General features: G+C 38.4%; 1 protein-coding gene and 1 pseudogene across 1 annotated transcript in view; both read right to left on the minus strand.

Moving 5' to 3' along the window:
- Window positions 1-214: 214 nt before the first annotated feature.
- Window positions 215-27,026, minus strand: part of Akr1d1 (aldo-keto reductase family 1 member D1) — a 31,291-nt gene continuing 4,479 nt past the window's right edge. Inside the window, exons 3-9 of the mRNA XM_020185857.2 lie at window positions 23,793-23,909; window positions 9,692-9,769; window positions 7,169-7,291; window positions 5,379-5,488; window positions 4,454-4,619; window positions 2,320-2,402; window positions 215-564 (exon numbers count right to left, since the gene is read on the minus strand). Coding sequence (XP_020041446.1) covers window positions 522-564; window positions 2,320-2,402; window positions 4,454-4,619; window positions 5,379-5,488; window positions 7,169-7,291; window positions 9,692-9,769; window positions 23,793-23,909 — 720 coding nt within the window. The 3' untranslated portion in view covers window positions 215-521. The remainder of the gene's footprint in view (window positions 565-2,319; window positions 2,403-4,453; window positions 4,620-5,378; window positions 5,489-7,168; window positions 7,292-9,691; window positions 9,770-23,792; window positions 23,910-27,026) is intronic.
- On the minus strand, window positions 8,016-8,135 carry LOC141421167 (small nucleolar RNA SNORA40; annotated as a pseudogene).

Raw genomic sequence — 27,026 nt, forward strand, 5'->3', positions numbered from 1 at the left:
TTTTTGAAGAGTCCCCTCACCCTCATCTTTCAATGTTTCCTAAAACCCTCTTTAAAAATTCATTCACTTAAAATAATTACTTTTATACTATTTTACAATACAGGATTGATCTGTGTATGTTGGTTGTTTCCCGTCTCTTATAGTGGAGGTTGCCTGATGAAGGTGGGAAAAGAGATTACAAGTACAATGCAGACTGCCAATGACAGTACACCAATTCATGAGTTCGTTGTCTTTATATGTTGCCTTTGAAGTATTTTCTAAAGTTTAATGTTTTTTTGCCTGGAACCTAGAACATATTCATCTAAAAAATATCAGCAGATAATTTCCAAGAATTATTTCACCTGATTTAAACATTGTTTTTCCTTCAACATAGCTAAGTCAATGTCACAAAGTTAAGCATGATGTGTTGCCATCAGGATTTCAGATAATAAAACTCCTTCATCTCCACATTTATGGGAACCACCTCGCCCAAGGTCCTGTCACATCTGAGAGAGAAAACTCTGTTGAGGAAGTCTCTGAAGTCAGTATTCATCATGAAATGGATATTCGGGGTGATCACTCCACCTGCCAAAACAATTCCCCAAAAGGAATACAGTTGACTCCAAAGCAACATGGCAAGGTTCCTAGCATTCTTTGAGAAGTTTACTGGCCACTCCCCCTCTTCCTATTCACTTTCTTCCCTGTCTCCTCTCAAGCCCTGGGCGTGAGTGAGTGTGTGAGTGCAGGGTGTGGGAAGGCTGGTTCCCACCACGTGAACATTTCACTCAGAACAGAAACTCTGGAGGTAAAGTGGAGGCTCAGCCCCTTAAAGGTCACCTGCCTATGTGAAGCGTTGTTACTATTGTGCTGTTTTGGTTGCTTGAAAAGTATTAGTATTTGTGATGATCCTATCTCTGAAATGACAATGGTGAAAGACTATAAAAGTCTGGGATGTGTTGTCCCTGTCATGGAACATACCCAAGATTCAGTTCTCTGCAAGTACCAGGAACTTTGGAATATAAAACAAAACAGGCCCTTCAATGTTAGAAATTGACTGGGTGAAAAATCAGAAAAGAATCGCCCAGCACCTCTCAGTGATGCAGTTTTGTTGCCTAATCTTTATTTCACCTTGTTGATTTTCAAGTTATTCTTTGGGAGAATGATTTATTTTCCTCATTACTGTTAAAATTGGTGTTAAATATGCCAAATGTTAAACCAAATAATGTCACCACCAAAAAAAAAGTCAGTGCAGTGGTGGATTGATTACATCTTACTATTTCTTCTTAACTTAATAATGTATTAAACAGAAATCTTTTACATTCAGGAGATAGTAATTAACCTGAAACTATTAGTTTTGGCAAAGTATTATGCATTTGTGTTTTCTTTTTTGTTTCTAAGGCTGATTGGTTCCTTTTGATATCCAATCATTTTCCCCATGGAAATTCACGTTAGGAAGCTGTTTTATTACAGTGATTCATGAATTCAGTATCAGTCCAGTCAGAATACTTTCTGTCTCATGAAAAGTAGTGAGATCCGTAAGTTAAAACTCCATGTTCTAAGCACTTTTGGAAGAGAAGACTGCACAAAGAAAAAAGGTGATTTGATGAAAAGGAAAAATCAGTGGAGAACAACTAAGGAGAACAAAAGTGTATGTGTGGGTATACAAACAGATATTTGTACAGGTGTATCTAAACGACACTATTTCTACCTTAAAGGACTTCCAATATTTAGAGAATAAAGGGCTACTTCAATTGGTTGGCTGAAGTTTGGAACAGCATGGAGTGTCAGAAATTCTACATGAAAAGTTAGCTAATGGGTAGAGCTAGAAGCTATAATCTTTGCACCACGTGCTAACCAACCGAGTTTACTGGGCAGGTTTAGAAGCTACAGTCTTATAGGCAAGAAAGTACGGGTCTGAAATTCTAGGTTTTTGCTGTCCAGCCTGGCGTTCTTTCCATTACATTATTGTGCCTCTCTCCTCCAAATTTAAATAAATTAATTTGCTCTAATTTGCACATCAATTTGATTTTTAGGGAGAAATACACATTATTTTAGCGCTTGTGCTATTATTTTAACATATGTACATTAGTTCTTTTCTAGGTCTTTAGCCTGTCATGCCTTAACCTAAGTGATGAGATGTCACCAGCGTCCAGACTCTTAAAAGTGTAGGTTTACAGGAAGTTCCTATGCTGGGCATATTTCACTGCAGCTTGCCTAATATTTGGAACAAGCCATTCATCCTTCACCTTGGTGCTTCTGTGGACACAGGTCACAGTTCACAGGAGCCTTGTTGGTTGACACTTAATAATCCATACCCAATTAACGATCCACAGTACTTACATAAGCATTTGCACAAAGCGGATATTTTTATTCAAGGCTTCAATGTTCTTCATTTCTTCTTCAGTGAGAGAAAAGTCAAAGATCTGAAATGATCAAAGTAGACAATAGAATGAGTATTGGTGAAGGTGGAAGATGGGTCAAGCTTGGGTCAGAGAGTGGAGTCAGCTGTGGGAGCCATTCCTGGGAGGAGTTGCATCTTTACAGATGTCACAGAAGAGGTGGGCCAGCCGTGGGGGCCACCCACTGATGTGGAGCTAGACATTCTGTTCTGCCCTTTGTCTTGGAGACCTCTTAGAAGAAATTCCAAATGTTCAACAGGAAATCTTCCAAAATTCTAAAAGGGAAGAATTCTTATTATTTCCATATAAGATAGTGAATTTTGGTTCTGGACTACTGCCTTAGTACATTTAAAAATATTTCCTAGTCTCTAAATTTGCTTTAAAAAATTTTAATCATATCCTTGAGATTCTCTCATCATTTTTAATGTTTCTTGTACTTCTTAAAATTGTTTTTCTTTGAGACAGGATCTTGCTACAGCCCAGGCTAGCCTCAAACTCACACCTGTAGCTCAGGCTGGCTTCAGCCTCACAATCCCCCTGTCTCAGACTCCTGAGTGCTAGGATTACAGAACTGTGTCACCATGCCTAGCTACTTTTTCATTATAATTTCATTCTTAGCTTTTATACTTTGTTTACACTCTGGCTTTACACTTGTCCTGTATTAACATTTAATATTGAATTCAGTGCCTGGTGCTTGCTCAGTAAGCATCTACCCTTGAGTCACACCCCTTAGGCCTTTTGGTTTAGTTTTTTTTTTTTGGCAGTGCTAGGGTTTAATCTCAAGTCTTCACACTTGCTAGGCAAGTGCTCTACCACTTGAGCCACTCTGCCAGTCCTGATTTGTGTGTTGGATATTTTCTGAATAGGGTCTCATGAACTATTTATCCAGGTTGGCTTTGAACCACGATCCTCCTGGTCTCTGCCTTCTGAGTAGCTAGGATTACAGGTGTGAGCCACCAGCACCCAGCTAGGTATCTGTTTTTTAGATAAGGTCTCGAACTTTTTCTGGGGATGGCCTTAGATCTCAGTCTGCCTTCCTCGGTCTCTTGCATAGCTGGGATTATAGGCGTGTGCCATCACACCAGTGTAGCATTTTCGTATTTTATTTTCACTTCTATTTTTTAACATTTAGCCTATCTGTTTATAATTTTTCCTCTCTTTATTGCTTTATCTTTCCAGTCTTTAAATTTTTTCTTAATATATTTAATGATTTGTAAATTTTAACTTGTAAATTTAAGAAGTAGTATATGCATATATGCTCTTTGTAAATAATGAGACAGTGCAGACTAATAGACATAAATATAACAGCAGCTCCTCTTATGACTCATCACCCTGCAAATGTTCTGAGTAGAAGCGAGTATAATTGTATTCAGAGTGGCTGAAAGGTCTAGCAGGACAAGGACGGTGAGCTAACTATGGGATTTGGCAACTCAGTTCTCACCATTCCACTGGGCTGGTCATAAAAGCTTGGTTTGAATTGGTCTAAGAGAAGTGGGTGGAGTGAATTACAACAAGGACAGACTTCACTTTCAAGGATTTCGCTACAAATGGAAAGAGAGAAGGGGAAATATCTGAAAAAAAGAAAGTGAGTCTAGTCAGATTTTATTTTTTATCTATTTATTTACTTTTTTGTCTGTACTGGGGTTTGAACTCAGGGCCTTCTGCTTGTTACGCAATCAATCTTCTGGAGTCACACTTCCAACACTTTTGGCTTTAGGTTATTTTTCAGACCAGCCTGGGACTGCAATTCTCCTACCTATGTCTCCCTCCGAGCTGGCATTAAAGGTCCACACCTGACTTGTTTGTTCAGATAGGGTCTCATTAACTTTTTGCCTGGGCTGACTTCCAACCACTATCCTCCTAATTTGTGTCTCCCACATAGCTAAGATTACAGGTCTGAGCCACCATTCGTGGCTGAATTTTATTTTTTAAGAATGACAATTACAACTTGTTTGTTGGGGGAACATTTAACATTGAGGTTAATAGGTGTTAGTAGTCATAATTTCCAAGAACATTCTCTACTTGCAAAACAAGACATAGCCATCTTTCCAAATTTCCAAAAGCAATTTTCTTACCTGAAAATTTTCTTTAATCCTTTCAGGGTTGAAGCTTTTAGGAATGACAACCACCCCTCGCTGGATGTTGAAGCGCAAAACAATTTGAGCTGGGGTCTTATTGTACTTTTCCCCCAGTGAGTTTAGAAATGCATCCTTTAATAAAGGTGGACAATATACATTCACCCTTTAAAAAAAAGTCAAAAGGTATCATATGTAGCTGGAGTGACAAGAACCAAGTTCTAGTCAATAGCCTCCCCTGTCTCCTCACTCGTCTGGTCACCAAGAACTCATTTAATGAAGAGTTAATCTTCATTCAATTCTTCTTTTGAATGAAAGTCAGAAGAGGCAAGTTTGTGGAGATGACTTTTTCGGAGGATAAATGATAGTTTTTCAATGAGTTAACAGACAGCTGGGTCAGGGCAAGAAGACTAGAAGAGAAGAAATAAAGGTGCCAAATTTCTGGTTAAGTCTGTGGAACCTGTCACAAAATTGTTGCCACTCAATACAGAGATGAAAAAATTCAAAAATTTTGGAACATGGCCATAGAAACTCTTGTCAAATAATAACTAACATTTATTGAGCATTTCTTCTATATCAAGTACTGATGGATCATTTCACAGTTTTAATGAAACCAACACAGAAACACCTCAGTGTGGAAGGAATTACAAGCTGTAATTTGGTTACATGGATAAAGACTTGAAAGGATTGTCACTGTCTTAAGATTGCACGGCCAAATAGTCATTCCAATGAAGTAATTCACATTGGCTTCCTATCCTACGCAGGAGAGACTTTTTTCCTAAGGGTTTATTTTAGTATAACAGGATAAAGTACAGACAAAGCGAAGGAGGGGGAGAAAAAGAGAGGAAAATTTCCTGTTGCTTATGTAGGGAATGGGAACAAAGACTTAAAGGAGAAACTTCTTGAAAAGACATGCATTACTTACCATGATGGATTCCTACAGGTCCCCAAAGGGCTATATGCAATAATGACAATATCATGTTGTTGGCAAAATTTTAAGAGTTTTGGCTGGGTAAAATATGGGTGGCACTCAACCTGTGTGGTTGCATGGGAAAGAAAGGCACAAAAATAAGGCCTTGTAGCCAAATGCAATTATACATAAAGAAATCCTTCAGCAACAGTCTATTTTAACGGTATAATCACCTCCATACAGTATTTTGCATTCCTTATCCTGGTATTTGTCCTTAATGTCATGTGCATTTCTCTTTTTCTCAAAAACAATTCCAGAGAATCTTTTGTTAAGGTTTCACATAATATGAATCTCTTAGAATTTCCTGTAATTCTTCATATTATGTTGTTTGCATTTTTTCTTATCAGTAATGCTGTGATAAACACACACATAAGTCTACTTGGCGTTATGATATGTTTTCGTTAGGAGAGATTTATAGGCATAGAAGCCTGTGAACACTTTTTAATGTTCTTAGTACATGTTGTCAAACTGCTTTCCAGTAAGGCTGAACCAGTTTGCACTTCATCACTGCCTTACATGAAGCACAGTGATAAAGTATAAAACAAAAGCTTTGCTAATGTGATATTCAACACAAAATCACATTTAAGTTTTTCTAGTAGTGAGTTGAATATTTTTCATATGTTCACTAATCTTACAATTAATCTGTGGATTTCTGTCCATTTCTTTTGCTCATTTTTCTTTTGAGCCTTATTATTTTTCTCAATGGTTTTTGTTTGTTTTGAGATAGGGTCTCTCTGTGTAGTTCAGGCTGACCTTGAACTCTTAATCCTCCTGTCTCAGCCTCCTAAGTGCTGGAATTATAGGTGTGTACCACTATGCCTGGCTTCTCAATGATTTTAATTAATTTATTAGGTTTTTAATTCATAAAGATATGAACCCACTTTTCTATTACATTAAAAATATAGTTATCTATTTTTGTTTGCTCTTTAATTGTGTCCAGTATTTTTTTCCACAGAGCTAGGGGTCAAAACCAGAGTCTTATGAATGCTGGACAAGCACCCTAATACTGAGCTGTATCTGTAGCCCTGTTTTTAGCAGTTTTACAGCTTAGCATTTTTATATTATTAAATTTATAAGAGTTTTCTTTATGATTTTTCATGGCCAGAAACTAAAATTCTTTGTTACATTTATGAATGACTTCTTTTTTCATTAACTCTTCATCAAAAAGGATGTAAGTTTAGAATATGATATGAGGCAAAACTCTGTGCTTGTCTCTTTCTTTTTCTTACACTATTGACAGAAAATTCATCCTTTGCTATTAGTTTGTTACTTTGCCTTACATTTTTTATTATACTTTTGCCTGTTTCCAAGTATTTATCTTTCATTAATTTGTATATTAGTTCTTACACTACCCTTACTTTTTTTTTGTTTTTTGTTTTTTTTTTTTTGAAACAGGGTCTCATAATATCAACCAGGCTGGTCTTGAACTTCTAGACTTAAGCGCTCCTCCCACCTCAGCCTCCTGAGTCTTAATTATTTTAGATACTCTATGCTGTATCTCAATATCTGACAGGCCTTATTTTCCCTCATTAATTTTCTTCTTCAGATAACTTTTTATTTGCCTGAATTTGAACTTTCAAATCTTTTTTTCAAATGTTTGTTTTTGAAGAGACAAGTTGAGAGAAGTTAAAAGATTGGTCCAGGGTCTTATAAAATTTCTGTGGAGGACTTCCTCCAGTAGGCTTCTTTTTGTCAGTTCAATACTGTATTGGGTCCCCTCCCTCCCAGAGGAAGCTCCGCAGTACCTGGTTGCTGACTGGCTTGTGTTTGAGTCCAGGTTTGTTCAGAATGAGTTCCAGCTGCCTGCGGTTAAAATTGGAGACCCCGAGGGACTTCACCAAGCCTGCATCTTTGCAAGCTTCCAAGGCCTGTCGGGTAAATGCCAGCAGGTCAAGAAAGGAGGTTCATGAGAAGCAAGAATGGAGTTTGTAAGGCTGACTGTGAATTCTTTGTAAAGGAAAGTCTGAGTTAATAAGCACCCTGTGAAGGAAAACGTAGGTGGGGGGCAGAACTCTAAGACTGAATGAGTTCAGAAAACATTGTGTACCATTATCCTCTCCCCTGTCTCTTCACAATCTATACCAGTGCCAATAATGATCCATTTCTTGAAATTTACTGAGAGTTTCTTTACTGATTCATTTTTATAAATGTTCTTGTATGTGTACCAAATATGTATTTTCTTATTTTTTTTCTCATTTCTTTTTTTTCTTTATTCATTTATTCATATGTGCATATATTGTTTGGACTATTTATCCCCCCCACTCCCCTCACTTCCAGGTGTATTTTCTTATTTTTGAATGCAAAAATGTCTCATGGATATACACACAAATATACATATACATATGTACATTTATATATAATATATATATAATTATGTAATTCTATGTATGTAATTGGGTCTACCTTAGCTTCTAATAATTTAAAGGACTATATAAGCAACCTCATAATATAACAGATATGTTAATGTCTATATTAACAGAAAATTTGATAGAATTTTTTGCTTTATGTATTTTGAAGATATTTTGTTTGGTCTATATGTATTTAAAATTGTTTATCTTCTTGGTAAATTGTACTATTTTTTTAAATTTTCACCATAGTCCTTCTTATACGTATCAAAACTTACACTGTACAATAAGTTCTGAGTTTGCAAAAGAGCATTTATTTTTTGCACCTATCTTTGCCCACAAGTTAAAAAAAGCACACACAAGGGCTAAGTATCTTTTATTTTTATGTACAACACTTTCTAGCCCCAACAGTGCTTTTGAATTTTAAGTCCATATTATCTGACACTAATATAACAAGAGCAACTTTTCATGGCTAGGTATCTGACAGGGGCAAGCCAGACCCCAAACCTGATCAGCAACAATGAGCAAGGAGTTGAGTGTGTGGCCTCTTTAGTGGAGAGCCTTAAGCACCAGAAAACCCTCCAAATAGCCCTGCAGTTCAGATCTTTGGCTGGTACCTCCAGGAGGAAGTGCACAGAAAGCTACACTCGTCAGAATAAAATTTTCTAGCCTTTCCAGGTTGAAATAGCAGTGGTGGACATGTTCTCCTTAGCTTCTCACACGTTTATAATGCCAATGCTGCTCTGATTTAATTTCTTTCCTTTTGGAGGATTTGAACTCAGGGCCTCATGCTTGCTAGGCGGGTGCTCTACCACTCGAGCCACGCCACCAGCCTGTTTTGTGTTGGGTATTTTCAAGATAGGGTCTCACAAACTATTTGCCTGGGCTGGCTTCAAACCGCAATCCTACTAATCTCTACCTTCTGAGTAGCTAGGATTACAGGTGTGAGCAACCAGCACCCAACCTGATTTAATTTCTAAAGACACCTAAAAACCAGTCCTAAGATTCTGCATGTGAGAGCAGGCAATGTTTGTCTCCTCCAGGCTTTGGCAGGAGAGAAGAAAGTACAAAAGAGAACCCCGAGAGCCCTGTCCTGTTGTACGACCTTCTTTCTGCTTGTTAGACTGCCTTCTAGTAGATGTCAAAGCTTTTACACCACCTCATAAACAGACTAGCTCTAAAGCCACCCCAAAAAAACACTTGGGGAAGGAGCAGAAAGCTTGTCCAGAAATGGGATCAGTATTATTTTTCATGTATGAGTTTGTTTCTTTTAGACATATTAATGATTTTTAAAATTTAATGTTTAAATTTGTGAATTTATCTGATTTATATATTTTTAATTACAATTATGTTAGAACATATTTCCTTTTTTCTGCCATACTTCTTTCTTCCTTTTCCTTGGAATTGCGCTCTTCAAAAAAACAAAACTACAAATTATTCAGCAGCCAGAATTGAAGATTTTATATATCTGTACATAAGGTAGAAGTGCCCCGCTCTGATGGTTTCTTTCCACTGGGAGTAAAGGCTCAGTTCTCCACAAATCTGACAGGAACCATCAATCACAGCTTAAAATGTCACCTTTTTTTTTCTCAGCAGTACTGAATTTTAACCCATAGTCCACCACTTGGTAGGCAGGTACTTTACCCCTTGGTCCACACCCCCAGTCCTTTCTGCTTTAGGTTATTTTTCATGCCTTTGCCCAGGGTCAGCCTTGGACCTCTATCCTCTTTAGCTGGGATGACAAGTGTGCACTGCCATGCCTGGCTTATTTATTGAGATGGGGTCTTGTTAACCTTTTGCTTGAGCTGGACTTAAATTGTGATCCTCCTGATTTCCACCTTCTGGGTAGCTGGGATTACAGTCATGAGCTACCTATGTTATAAAAATGCTGCCTTTTAAGATAATAAACCCACTTGAACTTACTTCCCAAGTGGCACACAGATTCGATTCATGATATAACCACTTGCCGTTTTCATCTTTAGGATATATTTCATCTCCAGGCTGTAAAAAACAACAAAACAAAGTGTAATTCATTTTATTTATGTATGGGAATTAAAATTATGGAATTCAAGTTGTCAATATACCAATATACCTTGACTGTGGAAAGCAATTCAAGTTTACTTATTTATATACTTTTGTAATTACATAATAAATATTATATAACTATTTATATAGATGTATAATAACATAACTATAATGTTATATATTATAATATCTTCTAGACATAATTTTGTTATGTCATGTAACAATATTAAGATTGTTATATTGCATATTATTATACTATAATATTATATATAATGTATTCTCCACTTTTAGGACTATCCAGGAATTCTTTCATTTGTCCAATATATGTGACACGTAACTGTCATTATCTTCCCTGGCTTTCATTTTGATTTGAATGAATTTTTCCTTTATTTAATGACAGATTATTGTTCTTAATCCATGGAGTCTCTTAAGGACAAAATTATTCTTACAAGAAAAAAAGTAGCAGCAGTAGTGACATACTCCCATAATCCCGCCACTTGAGAGGCTGAGACAAAAGGATGTCAAGTTTGTGTTAGTGATACCCTGTCTCAGAAACAAAATACAAAACCAAGATGGCTGGGGCATGGTTCAAGAACACAGAGTGCCAGCATGTGCAAAGCCCTGGGTTCAATCCCCAGTACTGAAAAAAAGAAAACAGTAGTAGCTGTAAAGTCCTCAATGCTTTGACAGTCCATCCTTCTTAAAGTCTATGGCAACACACTCCTTACTCACCTAAGAAGCCAGAGACCATCACTAAGAGTTAGGAGAAATTCTCAGATAACAAAAGTGGACACTCCCTATGTATAAGGGACCTGCACAGCATGGGGGTTCTCAGTCCTAACCAACCTCCACACGGGTTTTTTTTCCCCTTTCATGGGCCGAACAAGAGTTCAGCGTCTTATTTTCTACCTACTTGATCTGAAGCTCGATCCACAGCTCTATCAGGAGTAAAACATTATCTTGAGATTTCTCTGTTTTTTTTTTTTTTAAACTATGTCTGAAACAGGGACCCATCTTTTTGAAGGAGGATTTACAACTATTTAGTAAGGAGGAACACAAGGAAATTATCAACCAACATGACATATATGGTGGGTTGAAAGGTTTCAGGAATTTTACAAAATGAAATCGTTCTCAATTCATTTCCTAGATGGATACAAAAGTCTAAGGACAAAACACAAGTTTGAGGAAACACCATTCCTGACTGATGCCACTGACCTATGCTTTTGGGAAAGGACCACCTTATTCTCGTAACACTGATTAGATTCACTTTTGCTATGACTATAATCAGAAAGTGGTGACATTTATCATTTTATCCTATTACTTTCTGCTCGGTAGATACATTTTCCCACTTATATACTGCCAGATCAAGTGTCCCATTTGTACTGTTAAGGTTAATGAAATCTTTCTTTTCCACCAGTAAACTTTCTTCTGGCCATGAACACAAAGTTTCAGGCTACTTCTGGACCATAAGTTTCATCACCATTATTTTTATATCCTACCCCTAGACACAAGTCTTCCTGTTTTACCCTCCACCTATTGAGCCCGTATCTCCCTACAGAGAATTTATTATACACCAACGATTGTTCTAGGTTCTGGGGGTGTTGGAGTTAGAAAGATAACCGAGATTTATTGTCTTCTGGGAATTACATTCTAGTGTGGAGAGAGCTGACAATAAGAAAGTTAATAAATGAATTCATTTATTTATGTGAATAAATGAATAATTAAAAAAAAGGTAGACAAGATTATTCAGGGACTGATAAATGCTTCAAAAAAAAAAAAAAGCCTACCTATGTGATAGAGAATGCCTAGAACAGAATGACTGATGGATTTTTAAGGAGGGCCTTAGCAAGATTGTGAACTGGATCTCGGAAGTTGAGATAAAGACAGCTATAGGAAGATTTAGAGGGAAGAATGATCCAGGCAAAGGGATCAGTAAGTGCAAAGTCCATAAGTAAGGAGCTTGGCATAATTAAAGGAGGAAACAAAATGGAAGTGAGCCCAGAGAGATGTTCCAGGAGGTGAGGTGACAGAGAAAGGCAAGGGCCAGATTGTACAGTTCTGGTCTACAATGAACAATTAGAAGTCATGGGAGAGTTTTAAGTGGAGAAGGGACTGATCTGACCTACCCTTTAAGAAAGCTCATTCCTACTACTTGGAAGGGAACACATTTTGGGGAGTGTTATGGTTGAGTTGTGGCCCTCCCAAAAGATGTTGAGAATGCAACCCTCACACCTGTGAATGCACCTTTTTTGGAAATACATTCTTTACAGATGATTAAGTTAAAAATGGGGTCACTAAGGTGGGCCTGATTAAAAGGCAAGCTCCAAATAGTCTCTGTGTATTGACTTCTCGGTTATTTCTTCATTGAAGGCAGAGAACTGCCTTCAAATTCAAAAAAAAAATTTGAAACCTGCCCAAATTCAAATTTTTACACAGATAACTTATTTGAAGAAGTTCACAAACAAGCAGTTTTAGCTATTTAGAACTTGAAAAATTTCACCCAGCATCTGCTGGCCACTGACAAGATAGTTATGGGCTTGAGCTGCTAAGAGCCTCTAGAGCTGTCTGACTTAGAGACTCCCCACGTCCTATACACATAAGCTGCTTCTCTGACCCCATCTCCTGGCATTTCCTTTGCTTTCTTTCCCTTCTAGATGGTGTCCTTCTCTCTACTGTAAACCTCTGAGCAGTTGCCTACCATGAAGAACATTTCCATCATGCAAACCTGTCCAAGTATCAACCAACAATGCTTATTGTGTTATTGCATCTTCCATGGTCATGTCTTTGTCTTTGACTGGTCTCCAAATCTCTTGAATTCCCTACAGGGCCTTAACCCCATTTGACCATGTCCTTACAAAAAAGGAGAAATTTGGACCTAGACATAGAAATGCACACAGGGAAACACCCTTTAAAGATAAAGCCAGAGATTGGTATGATGCTTTTACAAACCAAGGAACCGAAAAGATTGCCAGCAAATCACCAGAAGCTAGGAGAGAGGCTTGGTCTCTTTGAGATCCCGGTCACATTTCCCCCTCCCTTATCTCCCATATCAGCTGTTCCTAGCTATACTTCATTGTAAATCTCCTCATCTCAGGTTCTGCTTCTGGGAAACTCAACCTAAGATGCTATTGCAATAGATGAGAGCTGATGGTGTCCTGGGCGGGGGCAAAAGCAGCAGCAATGAAAAGAAGGGAATAGATGAACATAGGTAGTGGGAGTAGAGCCAATCCATCACATTGTTGGCTTGGAAATTAGTTAGGGTGGTGGAGTGAGGTATAGAGAGAAATCAAAGATGATTCTGAGAGTCCTTGGGTGAATGGTGCCAGTCACCTCCTGATGTTGGGACTAGGAGTCAAGAATATTCTTTCAAGTGCTTTGTTTTTTGTTTTTGCAATGCTGGGGGTCAAATCCAGTGCCTTATACATGCTAAGCAAACACCTTAACCCTGAGCCCTATCCTCAGCTCCTGTTTTGATTTTTAGATGACCATTAGACATTCAAGTGGGTATTTGAGGAGGCAGTTGAACAGAGAAGCAGTCAGAAGCTCAGAAAGTGGTTATGGCTGCAGATTATATTTGGAAATCACCAGCCTATATAATGGTATGAAATTTGTGATTGGATAGAATCACTGTAGAGAGAGGTAGCTACTGAGGCAAGAATATCGAGAGTAGAAGACTGAGTAGAAATGATAAAATCAGAGAAGAAGCTGCCATACAATCATGAAAAGGTGATATCTTAGGAGCAGAAAGGAAAAATGTTTAAAGAAGGAGGCAGCAATCAGTTGTGTCAAAAGAGATCAAATAATGTGAAGTCCATGTGTATATTGGATTTGTAGTTCAGAAGTCTTTGTTGACTTTGGCAATAGAAATTTCTTTTGTTTTATGTTTTAAAATTTTTTATTAGGATATATTTGTTCTACGGGGGGATTCATTGTGACAATTCCAAATAGGCTTATATTGTACGTCGGTTAGATGGCTCCCACTGTCCATCTTCCCACCGTCCCCTCTCTGCCCCACTTCAAGCAATTGCAAGAGGTTCTATTTCATGTAAGTATATAAAGCCCATCAACCATATTCCCTCATCTTCATCTCCTTCATTCCCCCTCTCCCCTCCCATGGAAATAGAAATTTCTTATTGGGAATTGTTAGCGTATGGATGCATACACCAGAATTCACGTGTTGGAAACTTAATCTCTCGTGCAATGGCGTTGAGAGGTGGGGGCGAATGGGAAGTATTTGAGTACATAGTGTCATAGTGCCATTATAAAAAGGGCTCCTGGGAGTGGGTTGCTCTCTTGTGTTCTTTGCTTTTCCATCTCTGCCATTCAGAGACTTATCAAGATACCCCTTCCCAGGCACTAGTAGCTGGATTGTGGACTTCTCACTCTTCAAAACTGTGAGCTAATGTTTCTGTTCACTATAAGTTGTCCAATCTCAGGTGTGCTTTTATAACAGCACAAAATAGACAGATAAGGAAATGAGTTAATTACACAATACCTATTCTAGTCTTAAAATTTTTCCTTCTTACCATCTCACCTGTCTACAACTCAACTTTCCTTTGGTAATAATGCTTTCTTCATTGTTCTCTTTAGCAAAGACCTTATCTTCTCAGTTTCCTCCTGTCTTGCTGAGAGCAAGAAACAGTCTCCTTTCTCCTAGATGACACATTCGTTACTCATGTAAATTACTCTTTCAATCTCTGATTTCTAAGTTCCTGTATGTTCTCAACATTTATGACCCAAATTTCTACTCCAGTCACCATGTCTTGCCTTTTGCATTTCCTCATTTTACATATGAACTCTGTTATATAAGTATTTCTTTCCAGATTTTAATTGTGCTTATCAAGCCTGACCATGACCATGTGGGATATTTTCATGGTGTCTCTTTGACTTTCCACTGTGTCTACTTTACTAGTGCTTTTATTCTGATAAGCCTTCCATTCTTCCTTTCTTCTTCCTGCATTCTTTATTTTTGGGGCTGGGGAGCTGAAGTTTGAACTTAGGGTTTTGTGCTTGCAAAGCAGGAGCTCTAGACTAGAAGCCATGCCTCCAGTCCATTTTGCTTTGGTTATTTTAGGGATGCGGTCTCATGAACTGTTTACTATAGCTGGGCTCAAACCATAATTCTCCTGATCTCAGCCCCCAAATAGGTAGGATTACAGATGTGAGTCACTGGTGTCTGGCTCCTTCCTCTATTCTTATTCCAGTCAGGGAGTATCAGAAGAATAATTCACCCCTTTAAGAGTCTATGCTATTGACACTCATCTTTTAAAATGTCTTATGAGTTTTTAAAAATATCTTACTTTTTTTTGTCCTGAAATTACGTTGGCTTTTTAATTGGACACTTAAAAAATGAAGAGCCAAAATCTTTTAACAAGAAAATTCTCTGTTAAAACATGAGATTCAAAAAGAATATGTTGTTGTTACTTCAAATCTTGATTTCTCAGTTACCGGTTAAGTTGACAAGAATAGCATATTGGGTTTTTTGTTTTGTTTTGTTTTGTTTTGTTAAAATTTCACCATCTGTGTCCTTGAGCCTTGATCGGGTCAAGAATACAAATAGAAATTCTCTATTTAAAAGAGTTTTTGGTTGGAGGCAGGGCTCAAGTGGTAGATCACTTGCCTATGAAGTGCAAGCCTCTGAGTTAAAAACTCAAATATTGTTAAAAAGAAGGGATTTTTTTTAAGTTATTACCACAGAAAGTAAACTTCACTTTCTGACTTTTAAATACAGCTAACCTCCTCTTAAAAGTCCTTGTAAAAGACTCAGATCAACCAGTAAAACCCCTTGTTCCTTCCTATTATTGCTTATACTCTCTCTACAACAAAATTAGAAATAAGGGCAAAATAGTTTCTGCTGAGTATTGAGGGGGTGGGGGGGAGAGGGAGGGGGTGGAGTGGGTGGTAAGGGAGGGGGTGGGGGCAGGGGGGAGAAATGACCCAAGCCTTGTATGCACATATAAATAATAAAAGAAAACAAAAATGCCATTAGAATAAGAGGCAGACATGAACAGAGTGAGGATGAAGGCTGAAGCTGCAACGCTGGGGAGCCTGGAACCCATAATTTCCTGCAGCCATAGGCTTGGGAAGGTAAGGCACAAAGGGCAGAGGGGGTAAGAAATAAGAAAGGTGCTGGAGTCACAATGAGGCAGGTTAGAAGGAGGAAAAGTTTGGGGCTCATATAGGTTGCCCAGGGATGGCCCAGACTATCCTCACCTGGCTGAGAACCACCCATGCTCCTCCCCACTTGTTCTTTATTGGGTGGGAATCTCCTGGGTCTGCCCTCCCCGTGGGTTACTGTAGGTTTTAAAAGCACCTGAAAAAGAAAAGCGTGCTCACTCGGCTGACTGCCAGCCGAGTGAGCATGCTTTGTATTTCCTTTGTATTTCCCTTTCCTAACTTTTAATAAACCCCATCTACACCCAGGCATTCTGCTTGGATTCTTCCATGAAGAAACACAAGGACGAAGGTCTTCTGAAAATACTGTTAACATTTTTTGACAAAGCCAGTCAAGGAGCTAAAAGGTAAAATGCTATGCTTATTGATTTGTTCTCTTCTAACCCATACCTCCCTGCCCTCTGGCCCTGTGTCCCTTCTGCATCAGCGTCTCACCCAGCATACTGCTGGGAGATGCTGGATGCGCTTTATTAGCGCAGCCCCATGTGGCACGAGGCACGCGGGGCCTACACGCACCCACAAACCTTTGTGGCTGTGACCTGATATACACCTGGTTCACTCTGGGAACCAGGCCAGGACCCCTCTCTCCTGCAGCTACTGTGGGTCTTCTCCCTCTTCCTCCTTTAAAGTGTTCCCTTCCCCGCCACTCCTCTGTTTCCCCTGGCCACTGAATCCCAATTCTCGCCCACATTCTCCTTACCTCCATAGCATACAGGGGTTGAGGAAACACTCACCATGAGGTCACACCCCCTTGTCCCAGGGCTAATCTCTGTCTATCTTAGCCAGAGGTTCTAAATTCCGTTCAAAGGTAAACTCTAAATTAACTTAGATATTAGAGCTGTGTAGCTGTGGTGTTAATTGTTACTGTCTTTAAATGTTAAATGCATTTAATTTCTCTTAAGTATGTCCTCTAAAATTAAAACAGTGCTATTTAATTAAGGATTTGACATTGGTTACCCATAAGGTTTATCTGTAATTAAGAAAAACATATTGTAACTTATTTAAAATTCATTTACTCTACAGGCAAAATTAAAAGGGGAATTTATTCTATTGATAGGATGTCATTTTTTTACACTAGAATACAAGTTTTACATATACACTTGAGATAAGGAGAACTTAATAGTATTAATTACTGCTGTCCGTCACAATTATTACCCTAAAACACGATATCCAATAAACATTTAAAAACATTCTAACTTTAACTGTTCTCTGCTGATAAATTAGGCTTACTGAGAGCCAAGAGGTTAAAAAAAATGAGTTCTAAATAGAGAATTTAATTAGAGGTTTTATTCTTAACAATTAATTATTTTGTTTAAAAATTAATAAAACTTTGCTCTCCTTAGCTCCAAGTAGTATGTCAGATTCTAAACTTGTTTAAGGTCCTTCCCAAACTTTAGATCTGTAAATGGCTGGGTTCTATAGGGTTTGAATTCTTGGCTTTTTTAGGTAATGACAAAGTGGGGGCAACCCAAGATCTAATTATAAAAACCTGGAGTAAACTGAACAATAACATAGCTCCTCAAAGCTTACAGGTTAGCCCTAGTAATCCTAAATTTAGATAATCCTTTAAAACTAAAAGACAAGACATTATTAAAAAAAAAAAGTTCTACAATCTATGACTGATTCTCCAAAACTATGAAGTGATGTCACATCAAAAGAGGCTAACAAAGCCTTTAAATCCCACCTTAGATTGCTTCAATTTATCTGGTCTTTTCATTAGCATGCCTAACTCATGGACACCTGTCTCTTAGGGGGAGATGACTGTTACTCATATAACAGACTGCTATTTGAGCCTGTATGTTGCATGTAACGTGTCTTTGTGTTCCATTTGAGAGACCCTTTGGAGAGACCATGTGGTCACAGGAAATGCTGCCACCATGATGAAGCCACCACATGTCCAGTGCCATCTTGCCATTCCCCAGGAAAATTATAACTAACTTGCGGTTAAAGTTCTCTAGATTAATATAGTTTTTATACATATTGTTTTTACTGCATTGGTCTGTTAACGATTGGAGGCAAGGTAGAGTATTTGTATCGGAGATCTGTTATGAACTGCTTAGGAATCTAGTTAACTAATCTACTATGATGACAAAGAAATGGTTTATTTGATAAGAGTATACGCTAAATTAACGTGATTGCTTTGTGTGTTTTCTGTGTATGTATTTGTATCCCACCAATTGTGGCCACTTAATTTTTACTTTTTTGAATTCATTATGTATGCTTATGTTCTTTGGCGTGCCTAAATCAAAACATCTGTGTGTGTGCATGCATGTGCACGCATGTGTACGTGTGTGTGTGTGTGTCTCTGTGTGTTTATATGTCTTTAAGATGGTTCTCAATCTGCATTTATACAATTAATGTGCACAACTATCTCAAAAGTTATCTAAAGTTCAAATCCCGACCAGGCCTAACTCTTGTCTGCCTTAGAACCAAAAAAATTTACAAACAATAGTCTCAATCTGTTTCATTCTATCATGAGTGTAATTTACATTTAATTCTTTTATAATTAAGTTTATTGACCCATGTGTTCTTATAGATTGCTATTATTAAAAGATAGTTTAATTTAATTTTCTTCCTAAAATTTTAATGTATAAGGTGCTAAGAGCTTTATTAAAAACAATGTTATCTAAATTTGGGTTTTTACAAAGGTTGCTTCAAGATACAAATTAATGTCTTAAAGCTCATAAGTTTATATGAGTGTGATTGGGTTGGCTATAGTTTAGTCTGCCTAGAGAGTTTTCTAAGGTCAGAATTTAAGGTACTAATATATATTAAAAAATGGGTTTCTGTTTTATCAAAATAACTATCAAGACCCTTAGGCTGATACAAAATTTTACCAAAACCAAACAAAAGCTCACCCTCCAAATGGGATGATAAAACCTAAGTTTTGAGGACCCTACAAAAAGTTAATTAATCATAAAATACCAAATTATGCACTTCATTAACTCCCATTAACTGAACCTGTTATTTTTGGGCTCCAGGGGCTACATGCAGGTCAACAACAACCTTGCTATGGGTCCCAAGTCATTCTGTTAGTTAACATCAGCAGTCTAGGATTAATTTCTTAACAACATCCAAGCCATGGCTCTGTCATTGGGTCCCCTAACTTTATGCTTATCCCCTTATCTCTGTTTCTGTATATAATTATTTGGGACATTAATCTTATTTGGTTTACTATTAAAAAGTATATTTGTTCCCCCATTTTTCTCAGTTTACAAGCTGACTACGACACCAGCCAGCATAGGGAATTCCATTCAGGAGCTCTCCTGCAGGAGTGGAAGGGTGAATGGATTTTCCCTCTTCCCTTCCCTCTCTCTTTCCACCAACCATCATAGGGGAAGCCAACATATCCACTTGGCTGTATCCTTAAGTACTGGGAGATGCTTTGATCCTGCTAACCAAAAAATAAGATGACTGGTTCTCTATGTAGCCCACTTGAAATTATTTACTATTCTTTACATATTGCCAAAACCCTAAGGCATTTTTCTGATAACACTAAAAAACCTAAGTTTAAACTAAGTAAAAATTCTTTTAAATAGTTCTAATACGGCTAGTGCCTTGTATCTAAATGTCACAAAATAATTTACAGAGTTAAAATGTATACATGTAAACAGCTATAGTTCTTTTTTCTAGGTTACATTCTATCTAACAAAGTCTTTCACATTTCTACTCTTTATGACAAAATGCTAAAAGTTCTACCATCTGTCAGATAAATGTTGGTTTATCTGACACTGGTTAAATAATATATACGATGCTCAATTGAACACTGAAACAGGGGCTATTTGAAATTACTGCCACTGCCTTCCCCTAACCATTGGAAAATTTAGGGTTTTTAATTTTCAGTATTGTACTGACAGAACTGACAACCACTAACCTATTACTTTACCTAACCAATATTCAAAGTTTAAGGTGTAATTAACCATAGTTTTGTCGTTATGATTCTGTTCCTTCAAGAACATTTACAGGCAAGCCTGTGAAAAATGACTCTGATAAGTGTTCTCTATCAATCAGGACAGACATTCCTAAGTATTGGGAGTCGTTTTGTATTTTCCTTGTCAAAACTTTATAACTGTTGTCTGCTGACACTTCACAATAGTTTAAAGGTGTCAGTACATCCCCTATGGGACAAGCAATTAGGTTGAATTAGGCCCAGTCTTAGAGTCATTTTTAAATAAATCTCTTTGTTGCTGAATTTGGCCAAAAAGGTTGCATTGGCACTTCTGATCTGTTTGATGTGTTGCTTCCCCTCCTCCATGGGACAAAATCTGACTTTTTGGGAGAAGCACTCCCACCCTTAGAGATAAAAGTACCAACTAGTAAAATCTTCAGAGACAACTGTTCAGAGAAAAATTTAAGTGGTCAGCATCCCCAAACTTCTCAGAGGAACAAGTGGCATTTAGCCACCCAAGATAATTCAAAAGGACTGCACAAATGAGGGGACAAAAGTAACTGAAGCCGAGAGATTTAAACAGGGGGCCTCTTGCGTGTGTGCTCTAATATTTAAGCCTTTTAGGCTTCTGGCAAAAGGCAAAGTCATGTCTTTGGCCAAGGCCTTCTGTTTAAACAAAGGCAACATAACTTTCAACGGTATCTAACTTCTGCTTAGGGATTCTGTGAGTCTTCTTTGTGTACAAAACTGACTCATTGATGTCTACTTTCTAACTGGACTAACAACTTCTCCCAGTACACCTGGCCCCTAATGTAGTCAACCCTTAACTGTCCCTCTATAGTGACAGTCCAAAATACAGGGCCATCTAAGAGTTAAAAATAGCTAAAGGTATAAACACCTATAGGCAAAGTAACCATGGGACTCTGTCACTTTCAAAATTACTTTATCCTTCCTGCCACAACTGGCAAGGCCCCTTTCTGATGCTCCTATCATTGTTAATGTTTGGGTCATGCCTTCTAAATCAGATTTCTCTCTTCCTAAATAAAAGCCTTTAGGACCCAAACCATGAGACAACAAGGCTATTAATCTCTACAAATGAATGAGATCTCCATGAGCAATCCAGATCTTCATGAGGAATCTTGACTATGCTGAACAGTAATTCAGACACCTTGTGTCCAAATGAGCCCCAAGGGAAAGAAATAATTTCTCCTTGTAGGTAGGGTCTGCTGCCCCTTTTCAGCTCGAAGCAGATACTGAAGATGGACACCCCCCCTCCCCTGCCCTTCAGCAACCCCTAAAAGGAATTTTTTGGAATATTGTTTCTCAGGAGGAACTTGAGGCAGGCTAGAAGTTAGAAAAGTTTGGGGCTCATGTAGGTTGCCTGGGGATGGCCAGACCACCCTCACCTGGCTGGGAACCACCCATGCCTCTTCCCACTCCTTCTTTATTGGGTGGGAATCTCCTGGGTCTGCCCTCCCCATGGGTTACTGTAGGTTTTAAAAGCACCTGAAAAAGAAAAGCATGCTCACTCTGCTGGCAGACTCCAACTGCGCCCACCATGCTCCCTTTGTATTTCCTTTCCTAACATTTAATAAACCCCATTTACACCCAGGCATTCTGCTTGGATTCTTCCATGTGGGAACACAAGGACCAGGTCTTCTGAAAATACTGTTTGCCATTAACAAGACTAGATGTGGTCCTGGTTCTGATGAATTTTCCACATAAGTAAGCTACTCATTATTGGAGCCTCAACTTTCTCTTTTATGAAATGAAGTTATTGAGGTATATAATTGCTAAGATTCCTTTCCATATTATACTTCATAATATTACGTTTCATTTTTTAATGTGTAAAATGACAATGTGTCAGTAACTTTACATATACAATTTTAATGACTCCTCACAACATTCTGCAAGTTACTTATTGTGGTCTGCAGTTTACTGACAGTGGAATTGAAATTAAGAAAGATCCAAGTGACTATTCTAATGACGAATGAAGCTGACCATCAACCCTTTTTCTATGTGATTCCAAAGCTCACACTTTTCTACTGTACCATATTTAGGTGAGGTGATGTGGGAGAGATTAGGTATAAATTAGCCAAGCTGTGTGGCTCATACAGGACAGAGGTGGGATATAAACCAAGCAACCTGACTCTGGAGCCCCATGCTCCTTACCACTTGTCATCCAGGAACATCTAATTAATGAGTACCTTGAAATCTGTTGTGTTTGTTTTCTACTATCTCTATGACCTCTTTTCTGGCAGAATTTAATCCATGTTGTTTGCTGGATTGACTCAGCCTCCACTCTTGGCTACAGAGACCAAAGATTAGTCAGCAATGACCCAAGTAAGGCTAATTAATCATTATTTCTCCAGGAGAAATAATGTGTGGTCTCATTTTCTCTGAATTCTCAAGTTGCATTGACAATGTGGACTTGACATGCCAACAGCCATTTTGCCATAAGTATTGTTTTGTTTTTGGTTTTGTTTTTGTTTTTTTGAGAATGCAGTATCCAGGGCCAGGCCAGAGTACAGATATAGAATTTGAACTTCTAGATCCAGATGTGTTGGAATTAGATATCCTTTTGAATCCTGAGTTCCTTCCCTACCCTAAGTCAATTTGTGTTGGGATTATGCCATTTATAATAAGAGTCCTGAGTAACACAGAGGTGTTGAGGTATTCTAAGCAATGGACCTAAAATCCAGAATGGCTAGCTCCTATGAAATTGTGAATAATGATTTTTCTACCTCCAACTGAGAACTGGTAATTCCTGCTATATGATAGCATGACATCTGGTAATATTGTTGCCTTGTTGTGTCTTGAAAATGTACCAACTAAAGCTGGAATTTTTGGGTATTACTAGGAAAACATTGGGTTTGTTAGCTATGTTTGCAACCTTCTGTCAGGTCCTATAAGAAAGTTAAATGTGCTTGTTGCTATTGGGCTTTTAAAATGAGAGACAAAACAATGTCTTGGGCAAGAAGATTCTATGAGAGCTCTAGTTTTAATTACTCATTCATGGAGATGACTGGATGTAAGTTTACTGAAAGTCTAGGAAATTTTAATATGGCATATTATCAAGTCCATTAAACCTCTACCTCATCTAGAAACGCCTACAATTGTCAAGGTGATTGCAAAGCCTCCAAACCCATATCTCCATGAAGTAGAATGCAAAAGGAGAATCTTCCTCAAAATTGCTGGCTTTGTGTGACCACAGAGAAGTTAACAGTAAAATACCTCCAGAGAACAGAAATGAAACCAGGACTTTGTCTACTGCAGAGTCCCTGTTTTCCCTGATCTGCAGTATCATTTATTTCATAGACAAGTGGCCGATTTTGTTTCTTAATCTCCCCTTCCTTCAGTTAAATTATAAAGCAGTTGCTACTCTGCAGCTGTGTAAATTAACAGTATGTCTACAGATTGAGAAAGTTCAAGGAAGAACTTAATTTGAACTAGAGGAATAAAGACTGTCCTTGGAGTTGGCTCCAAAATTCTATTTTTAAGTTATCTGCCATTGAAGGGGATGGAAGGCCAGTGTGTTTATAGTTGTACATATTATTTGCATTGTATTGGATTATATTGCATTATATTTTCATGACTGGATAAGTAGGAAGAAAGATGTATCTAGATGCTTAGATAAAATGTGGGCCACAGGAAAGTGACTACTTGTTGGTTTGAAGAAAAGACCTCAAACTCTAGTTGTTAAAATATAGTATAATAGAAACTGCATTGAATGAAGAATCAAGGAACTTGAGATCCAAGCTTGAATCTGCTAACATAATCACTTGGGCATTTGTCAGGCAAGGTCAGTTCCCTGTAATCTAGGGGAACCAACGTGTAACAATCTGTGCTGCTAAGTAGTGAACAAGCTTCCTGCACATGACCTTTGGCTTGCAGTTACTGGAGTGCAGAGACCAGACCTTAAGCATCTGAACTCACCTTAAAGGCCATGGGTATTTCAACAATGTAAAGGTCCACGTAATCCAGCTTGAGGATCTTCAGAGTCCTCTCCAGGCATGGGCGGACCATGTCTGGGACGTGATGTGTAGCCCACAGCTGAAAGAATCAGGGAACAGTTAACTAATGCCCACCCATTTTTCCACGAATTCAGCCCATTACTCTTTGCATAGCACTGACATACATTTCATCCACTCCTTTCATTTCAGAAAAATATGTTTCTGTGCAGTATTGTCTGAGCATCAGAAGAGTTGGAGGAACTCTTGACATGAGAGTATGAACACGGTGACCACAGAGAACCTAATTCCACCATAGTCTTCCCTTGCCCTGCGCTGTTTTGCTAACTGATCCTTAGAACTTCCACTTTTTTTCATTGTGTAGTTAGAGAACACAGATCTAGCTACATATCCTGATGTAGTCTGGGATTTTATTTTCAAGCCTACTTCAAATGGGCATGGAAAATAGCTTCAGACATGGCTTCTGGGAGCCTTCGCCTTGGGATACTTAGTGTGAAACCTGGAGAAATTTTAAAACTTTGCATAGATTTAGATTCTTCTTCAAAGCTGTTCTCAGATCCCACAGCCATTCTGCCAATTCCTAGGAGAAACTTAGTCAATCTTTATATGTTACATGCTGAAATATTAAGGCTTGTTTGGTCAAACTCCTCCGTTGGACAGTGATTTTATTCTTGCACAGAGAATACTTCATGTGGAGATAGTAGTGAGAAATGTGCTTTAGTTATCACTGTGGGCTCCTTTTGGGGTTTTGCTGCCACCACATCCATGGGAAAATTCTGTTTTAATGTACTTTTTCCATCAAACACATATAATACTAGCTTTGTGCCAGATACTATTTAAGTGATTTTTAAATATTAACTCTTAACTTTATGAAACGGTCCATGTCATTATTTCTGTTTTATATACAGGCAGACTAAGGTCCAGAAATGCTAATTAACTCACAGCTGGTTGTGATAGCCCTGGGACACACAGCTAGTGTTTATTTGTATTATTATATTGTGCTATTCTGAACCAGGCAATCTAGCTGCAGTCTGTCCCCACCACTCCACACTGCCTCTCGGGTACTGGCTAAGCTGCAATGAAAACCCGTCTTCCTGCAGTAATAGCAACTTCCCATTACATGGACTCAGTTACACACATCCTTTCTATTTGTTGTTTCTTTATTTTTTCTATTTATTATTTTTTAGGAGGTAGTGGAGGTTTGAACTCAGGGCTTCACACTTGCTAGGCAGGTGCTCTGCCACGTGAGCTACATTTCCAGCCCTTTTTTGCTCTGGCTATTTTGGAGATAAGGTCTCACTTTTTGCCCAGGCTGGCCTGGAACCATGGTGCCCCCAATCTCAGCCTCCTGAGTAGCTGGGATTATAGGTGTGAGCCACCAGCACGGAGCCTTGTTTCTTTACTCAATGATCATCTTTGGCTTAGGTGTGCTTTGTTACATTTAGCACAGTGCTGGTGCTGTACATGGTCACATGCAACTTGAAGGATTTTGAAGGGTAATTTGGCTATCCACTCCCCCACCCCCTGCCATGCTACAGATTAAACCCAGAACCTTATCCATGCTAGGCATGAGCTCTACCACCGGGCTTTAACCCCAGGTAACTTCTTTTTTTTTTTTGTGGTGGTACTGGGTTTTGAGCTCTGGGCTATGAACTTGTGAGGCAGGCTCTCTACCGCTTGAGCCACATCTCCAGCCCTGCCTCCCCCAGACCCCACGCACTTCTTATGTGCTAACTTTAGCACCTACGTAACGACAAATGACCTGAGAAGTTGTTAAGCTGAAGGTTTATGTCTGCACCTGCCCCCAAGTCCCACACAGATAGCTTTTGGGTTTGTGATCTTATGAACTTGTTTGATTTATGCTTGCTTTATTACACAAAATCAATTGGTGCCAAAACTGGACCCCATTTCTTAGTTTATTAAAATTACTCAAGTACTTCTTTTTAACTCTCTTTTCCTCCTAAAATGTTACTCTGCTTACTATTCCTTCTTCCAAATTACTAAGTAAACCAATAAAATGAAAATTTGATTTTACATGATTTGGTGTTATCTTACATTTACCTTAGAAATGACTGGGAGCAGTGACTCAGGCCTATAATCCCAGCTACTCAGGAAGCAGAGATAGAGAGGATCACAGGTTGAGGATCATAGTTTGAGAGCAGCCCAGCAAAAAGTTAGTGAAATTCCCTCTCAGTCTGTAAGTCAGGCCTGGTGGTATGTGCCTGTGATCCCACCTGTGTGGGAGATCAAAGGACTATGGTCTAAGGTCAGCCTGAGGCAAAAACATGAGATCTTATGTGGAAAATAACTAAAGTAAGATAGGGCTGGGGCATGGCTCAAGTGGCAGAATGACACCTAAAAAGCATGAGGTCCTGAGTTCAAATCACAGAATTACCAGAAAAAAAGAAAATCCAGAATGTTTTTATTAAATACAGCATACAGTTGTCCCTCAGTGTCTATGGGAATTGATTCCAAGAACCGCCCCCCCCATGAATGCTAAAATCTGAGGATGCTGAAATCCCTTATATAAATAGCATAGTATTTGCACAGACCCTATCCACATCATCTTCCATACTTTAAATCATCTCTAGACTGGGGTTTGAACTCAGGGCTTCATACTTGCAAAGCAGGCTCTCTACTGCTTGAGCCACTCCACTCCATTTTTGCTCTGCTTGTTTTGGGGTCTCACAAACTATTTGCTCAGGGTGGCCTCAGACTGTGATCCTTTGGCCTCAGCCTCCTAAGTAGCTAGGATTACAGGTGTGAGCCACCAGCATCTTGCTGATAACTTATAGTATCTAATACAATGTAAGTACTATTTAATTTGTTGCTATGCTATATTGTTTAGGGAATAATAACAAGAAAAAAGTCTGTACATGTTCAGATGTAATTTTTTTCTGAGTATTTCCTGTTCACGGTTGGTTGAATCCACAAATCAGAACCCATGGATATGGAAGGCCAATGGTACTCATAAGACTGAAATTACACACACACATGGATACACACAGATACACAAACATACACACACATGCACATATGCACATGTGTATACACATATACATGAATACACACAAACATACATACACAGATATGGAAGATGAATAATTAAATGAACACCTGACAACTCCCCACAAGCCCTGAAAGTAAAGAAATAGAATCTTATCTGTTCAACGAGCCCACTGTGGGCTGTCACCTCATG

The sequence above is a fragment of the Castor canadensis genome, chromosome 2, assembly GCF_047511655.1.
Source record: "Castor canadensis chromosome 2, mCasCan1.hap1v2, whole genome shotgun sequence".
Classification (NCBI taxonomy): domain Eukaryota; kingdom Metazoa; phylum Chordata; class Mammalia; order Rodentia; family Castoridae; genus Castor; species Castor canadensis.